General features: G+C 27.9%; 1 protein-coding gene across 1 annotated transcript; it reads right to left on the reverse strand.

The window, feature by feature from the left end:
* Positions 1-10: 10 nt before the first annotated feature.
* LOC119672095 lies at positions 11-5,815 on the reverse strand. The gene is made up of 3 exons (XM_038083062.1): positions 5,687-5,815; positions 3,321-3,548; positions 11-449 (listed from the first exon to the last, which is right to left on the reverse strand). Exons 1-3 carry the CDS (start codon positions 5,801-5,803, stop codon positions 234-236), a joined length of 561 nt encoding a protein of 186 aa, XP_037938990.1. The 5' UTR covers positions 5,804-5,815; the 3' UTR covers positions 11-233.
* Positions 5,816-6,873: the final 1,058 nt, after the last annotated feature.

Consider the following 6,873-nt stretch of genomic DNA (forward strand, 5'->3'; position numbering starts at 1 on the left):
AAGTGCTTTAAGTTGTTTGAGGAAATTCTCTTTAAGGAACAACAAAATAATTTTTGAAATAAAATTTTGTTTTAAATGAAAAGTGAAAAAGTGAAAAAAAATATTAAAAATAAATTTGTGAAATATTAAATCCTAACCAATAACTTTTTGAAAAAAAAAAAACATTAAAGAATGTGGGATTTGCAAGTAGGAATAATCAGCTGCTCTCTCTGGCCACTTCCGGTTGGCACTGATTACGCCAATTCCTCGCGCAAGATTGACTTTCTGATCGTTTTAGTATTTGTTTCCGCATTTGACGTTTCGCCATTTTCCAATATCAAACTATTGTCGATTGAACTACTAAATCCTTTGTCAAGGCCTGCAGCAGATTTTCCTGATGGTGACTCTTGGTAGCTGCCCGTCAAACGTGCCACCATATTATTGACAGCGCGTAATGTTGAAATTGGAATCTGAAATGAAAGAAAGACTTTTTTTACTACAAAATAATTACAGAAACTTGTCTATAAAACTAAGTAGTAATTGACAACATCAATCTGAATAAGCAGTTTCTTAAGATTAAAATTATTTAATTTTAAAAGGGTTCGAATTATAATGAGATAACAACAAAAACAAATTGATTAATTTATTGAAATTTGGTTGACTAATACAACGCTGTTTTGAGTATTGCCAAGTATTCAACATCAGTGATATGATTTCAATAAATTAATCAAATTTTTGTTGTTCTTTTTCCAATACTGTTTGAACCCTTTTCGTTTTCTTGTCGCCATAAGATGGGTCAAATTTTACCAAAAAAAATTAATATTATTTAACTGTAGTTTTAATCATTTAAAGCAAAAGTTTATAAAAGAAATATATTAATAAAATTATTGAAATGCTCTCTTCATAACTGAGTTATTATATTTGTCGCAAAAAACTGAAGATTTCCACCATTGCATATTGATTAACTACCGTGTCTATAAACTTAAATATAAACCCTTATACTACGTTTACACTGTCAGATTAACAGCAGATTAAAGCAGTTATCGAGATTAAACTTTTAATCTTTTTCTTAAATTGTAGATTTATACTACTTCTACAGAATTATAAAGTCAATTATTTAGGCTAAAAAGCAAGTAGATAGATATATTTATAGGTATACATATATGACATATATAAGTATATAAGTTTATATGACAGGTCCTATTATGTAAAAGAAAATTTCTCACTTATAATTGAGAATTGGGTTTTCATTGTAATACTATAATAACTATGTTATATATTATATATATATATATATTTAATATATGATATAAATATATATAATATAACATACGGGAGGCGTCAAACGCAGCTCAAGTGACACCCATTCACCCACGCGTGGATTCACTGGGAGCTCAGGAGATAAAGACAGGAACTATAGAAATATATATATAAGTTAACACACGTGTCTCCCGAAACCGCCACTGTGCTTAGTTTCATGAACGGAGTAATCATGCGATATTATTCGAATGCATGGTTGCTGCCAAACAGGACATCAACTTGTTTGACTGAAAAAATCCCATTTGGCTTCGGTAGCTCTCAACTCCACAAAAGTGCGCTCGTCCACTTTTACTTGGGCTACTAAGCATGTCACATACAAATCTTTGTTGAAATTATTTGAGGAAATAAACGTGATAATAAAATAATAAAACGTGGTTATGAATAATAATTACTATCAATAAATAAATAACTATTAATAAAAAATAATTAATAATAACTATGAGCTAGAAACTAATAATAAAAATAACCATTAACTTATATATATATGTATAGATCTATGATGTATATTAATATTTAATAGCACGCTAATTCTTCCAAGTGATGACTGTCAGACTGTCACTTTGATGAAGTAAGCAGTCTGTAATGTCTATGCTTCTGATATGGGATTGATATTTTAGAAATGGAGGCTCTAAAGTTAATATGATTCTTTTGTCGAGAGACGGGTAGTAACAGAGCAGATGCGTAATACTTTCTTCTTCCTCATCTGACTTCATCTGACCCGAACGTGATCGATTGGCTTGCTTAACAATAAGATAGTGGAATGTTAGTACGATGATTGTATTGAACGATGAAGGGCAAACACCTCCTAACAGTTGTTGTTATTTTTCTTTGGGTTATATGCTGATCATGTCATATGTGTAGTAAGATAAGTGGATTATATGTACCATCTTCATCTTTTAAAATATTCTGTAATTAAAGTCACTTAACTTTACAGAAGCCAGGAATGTGCATATAACCAGATATCTATATCAGCTTAACCATTAAATGCATCGGGATTATATGTTGTAGGCACTATATCAATAATTTAAAAACTTTCCCTTTGCTTGGTCCTGGGATAGTAAAAAATGTCATATACGGACAAAACTTATTATTCAAATAGGAGCAGTGTCAATTAATAACTAATTAAACTAATGTGCTGTTGTGCTTTTATTTCTTTACTTACTTTTTTTTTACTAGTATTTTAATAAAATTTATCTCTGTATTTTTATTTGTTGTCGACTGTATGTACGGGATATCTCAATTGATTTGTAGTCAAATTCAAATTGGTCAAACTTTCCTTAAAAGTTTTTAAGGACGTTCTTAAGCCGTGAATAAGCACACATTTTGGTGACATAGAGTGTACATTTCAGCAAAACTCTTATGAATAGGTGAGATACCACGTTCTATATTGTAAGTGGACCATAGCGGACTAGTTTACTAGTTTCCCGGTATTTGCGCAATTTGCAAGTCAAAGTCATCACTAAAGACTGACATCAACTTATCTTTATGAATGGATGAAGATTTCAGAGATCAATATTTTAGTAGGTGTGACTTGTTTGTCGAGAACAATAGTACCTTTTAAAATCGGTCATATCAAAAACTCGAAACGAATATTGAGAAACGTAATTGTTTGGTAACATTTTTCCAAAAATTAAAATTCAATCGAACTATTCTAACTATATTCCAATTTAGTTGGAATAATTAGCCAACTGACTTGGATATTACTTTTATAAAATATTTCTTTAAGTTTAAAGACAAGTAAAAGTTAAATATCTCTCGAATTCTAATTATGCGTTGAAGCAAGAATTTTGACATAAAACTTCACATAAATCCATTTTTCTGTCTTGATTTTCGTAAAACTTATCAACTTTTTTTAAACAGAATTAGAGAAACATAAGTACATTTTTAGATAAATCCATCCGACTGGAAATTCGGTCAATCTCAATGGAAAAGAATTTTTTTTCTTTATCTTGCCTGCATACAAGCAAACTGTACTTGAATTTTCGAAGGAGAAAGTAAAGTAACTTTAATCTGAAATTTACCTCAAAGATGCTGTCGATTATGGGGCGGAAATTGAAGAATGACATGCCTTGTTGTGCATTGCTATCAGCTCCAGTAGTTATTATTGCTGCATTTTGTTGTGCATTATTATTGTTGTTGTTGTTGCTGTTGTGACTGTTGCTGACATGCTGATTTGGGCGTTCATAGATGCCATACTCTTGTCCAGGATAAAATACTAAGTTTTGTACTTGCACAGGTTGAAGGAGAGACTGAAAAATAGAAACCAAAAATTCTTTTATTAGTTCTTCTGCTGCAATGGAATAAAATTTTATTCAATTTTCTTTGAGATAAAGTTAAAATTCTTTTCGTTTCAATGTGGAAATTTCTGTTTTCATGTGAAAATAAATTTCAAAATGATAAAATTTGTTTTTTTACTTATTAAAAAAAAAATGAGAAGGATATTTCGAATAAAAAATAAAATATTTTCTAAAATTATGGAACTCTTTTGTAATTAAAAGTTCAAATAATCAAGGCGAATTATAAACAATTAGTTTATAAAAGTTAGTATTGTTAGAAAGTTTTTATTAAAACCACACTGAACTTTTTTACATCTAATCTAAAACTTTTTCTACAGAAAACCAGAAGAAGACGTAAGCGTCCATGTAACACACGTATAAGTAACATTAAGGAATGAACTGAGCTAAAGTTAATTATGTGGTTTTTGGACATTTTTAAGTAATTTTTGGACAGTGTCCAAAAAATGTGTTTGTTACGATCCTTATGTCCCTTAAAGGTATTGAAAAACTTATATATATACAAAGTTATTATTATATAATAATGAATGATTAAACATTGTCCTCCTTAGATATAATGAAATCATTAATGTAATTAAATAAATTCTTAATCCACTTTCTCTAACTGACTTTCTCTTTTGGAAACTTGGATAACCTTTTTATTAAATTTTATTTGTCTAGCCGTATCGAAAATGAATATGTATATATATATATATTTATATGTATATTAATAAATATTCTTAGATATTAATAAATCATTAATATAATAATTAGATATATTTTTAATCCACTTCTTCTAAGTCCCTTTTCATTTTGGAACTTTAACTAGCATTATAATTATATTCTATTTATGTAGAGGTAGAGTACAAAGTAATTCATATCAAATTATTACTGATTAACAACTATTCTGATCTATACTGATATATCAGCAATTTGCAGATGAAACTACGGTTCATTAGTTTTTTTTGCATTAACTCATGTGGCACGCATATATGAAGCTTTTTCTTATATCCAGCCTTATTCAAATGGTTTCAAACGGTTTCTTGCGCAAACTTTGGCAATCAGAAAAGTGCTTAAATAACGGTTGGAATCCATAATTTCTATGATTTTATTGATATCTTCAAAAATTGGCCTTCCAGTGGTGTATCTGTGACATCGAAATTACCGGAACGGAATCGACGGTAGCGTATGATTACCTGTTACAGTATTAGGACTATAGGACCATAAACATTATTCACATTTTTAACAGCCTGGTTTTCCTTTTCGCCTTTATGCCTTTATCAAAGAGAATTTTTGACACGCTCTCAAACAAAACTGAGTCAACCAATTAAAAAACTGTCAAAACTACGAAATCTTATCTTTGTAATGCTATTTAGCGTAACACGATCAGACTTATAGAACGCGGGATATAGATAACTGAAGCCATCTAGTGGGAAAATAATGGATTTCTTTTTACTACGCTTAATATGAGACATCATAATTTGAACTAGCTTTGCAGAAGGAGGAGACAGGCGAATCATTATCCGAAAAATATGAATTTAAATTGATAGTTATAGTTAATTATTTTTTTTATTAGGAGCTGTATTTATCTCTGTATAAAAATATAAAATAATTTAAATTAGACCATGTCGTTGGAATATTATTAAATAAGTAAGTTCTTATTTGAAGCATTTTCCAAGAAAATGCTTTTTTATTGCAAAAATAAACCTTAAGTAAAACAATTATTAATATTAATTAATATGATTAAAATAAATGGTTTGGTTTTGATTTCACATCCTATAACAGCTAATAGGAAATAATTTTTACCAAAAAAAAATATTCGAGATATTGTTTTTCTCATTTACAATAAATAAACAGTATTAAATTGACTTATTTCATTTTAAAACATTATGAAAAGTTCATTTCAAATGAAAAATTAAAAACTTTATTTTATTTAAAAATTAAAATTTTACTTATTAATAATATTATTAATGATTCGGCTTCACTGAACTGAATTAAGTTGCAATAATATGGAATTAATTATGTAAAATGCAACATATACCGCAATCTCGACAAAAGTTTATTAAAATAAAAGTTACTGATAATCCGAGTAAGCTTAACTAAAGGATACTTACATCATTTACCATAATAATGTCATTCCGAGATCCTCGTCCATATCCTGTGACACGTGTGAACTCAGTTACCAAATGAGACATGACTACTAAAAGTACAAACCAAACAAAACGGTCCATTGCTGTGATGATAATCTGTGAATAAAAGGAAGAAGCATAAAGATTAAATAATGAAAATTAATTAAATAAATTAAAATTAAATAATAATTTTTCATATAAAATATTGTTATAGTAAGTCAGACAAAAGTTGAATAAAAACTTTAATTTAACTTTATTTAATTTACTTAAACAGTTTTGTGAGAATAAAATTTAAATAAATTTTACTTTCATTGTCAATGCCTTCAAATTAAATAAATATTGATTAATTTTCATTTTGAAATAATTTTCCTTGAAACTTTCAACTTTTCAAGAAGAAAAGAATTTCACTTTTTCGTATCTTTTTGGCTATGCAAAATTTGGTTGTCAAAAATTAATATAAAAAAAAATTTTAGTATGAAAAATAATTAATTATCAGTGAATTCTGCACCTGAGTTTTATTAAATTTTATTTTACTGCATTTTTTTTTTGGGATTTAAAATTTCCACTAAAAGTTTATTAAAAAAATTAATTAAAAAAAATATAAAATTTCTACTTTTCTGCAGATAATAAATAATTCAATATAATAATTATTTTATACATACGGACTATTCTTTAACAAACCAACTGAACTAACCATCATCTTCAATATATGGTAGTTTGAATTTTTTTATAAGCTTCTTTAATAAAATAGAAAGACCCGAGATTATTTCTAGATATTAAAAAAATTTCAGACAAATCGTAGGGGATGTTAAAAGCTGTGCTGTTTATAAAAGAACGGCTATAGGCCGTATAGTATAGTATACCATATTTGGGTTTACATTTTGTGTTCCCAAAAATTATTCACATGACTTAATTTTAAGATTTCGATTGAAATTATAATTAAATATAATGTTCGGAACCTTGTCATTATGTGTGATATATAATGTCAATAAAAAATCCTCCATGGAATATCTTACAGAATTTAGTATCAAGTATTGCAATTTTCAATGACTTCTTGGCACATGACTGGCAGGTCCGTAGTCAGATTATTATTTGGGGAAGGGCTTTAAGATAACTTCTGGAACTTAAAATATAATCTTGAACTTATTAAACAGTCATAATTCATTAATAAA

This window comes from Teleopsis dalmanni, chromosome 1, assembly GCF_002237135.1.
Source record: "Teleopsis dalmanni isolate 2A chromosome 1, ASM223713v2, whole genome shotgun sequence".
Classification (NCBI taxonomy): domain Eukaryota; kingdom Metazoa; phylum Arthropoda; class Insecta; order Diptera; family Diopsidae; genus Teleopsis; species Teleopsis dalmanni.

Coding starts and splice junctions, on each gene's coding strand:
- LOC119672095 (XM_038083062.1), bottom strand. CDS start 5,803: ATGGACCGTTTTGTTTGGTTTGTACTTTTAGTAGTCATGTCTCATTTG. Junction 3,549..5,686: donor ACATTATTATGGTAAATGAT/GTAAGTATCCTT, acceptor TCTATTTTTCAG/TCTCTCCTTCAACCTGTGCA. Junction 450..3,320: donor TAATCGACAGCATCTTTGAG/GTAAATTTCAGA, acceptor CTTTCATTTCAG/ATTCCAATTTCAACATTACG.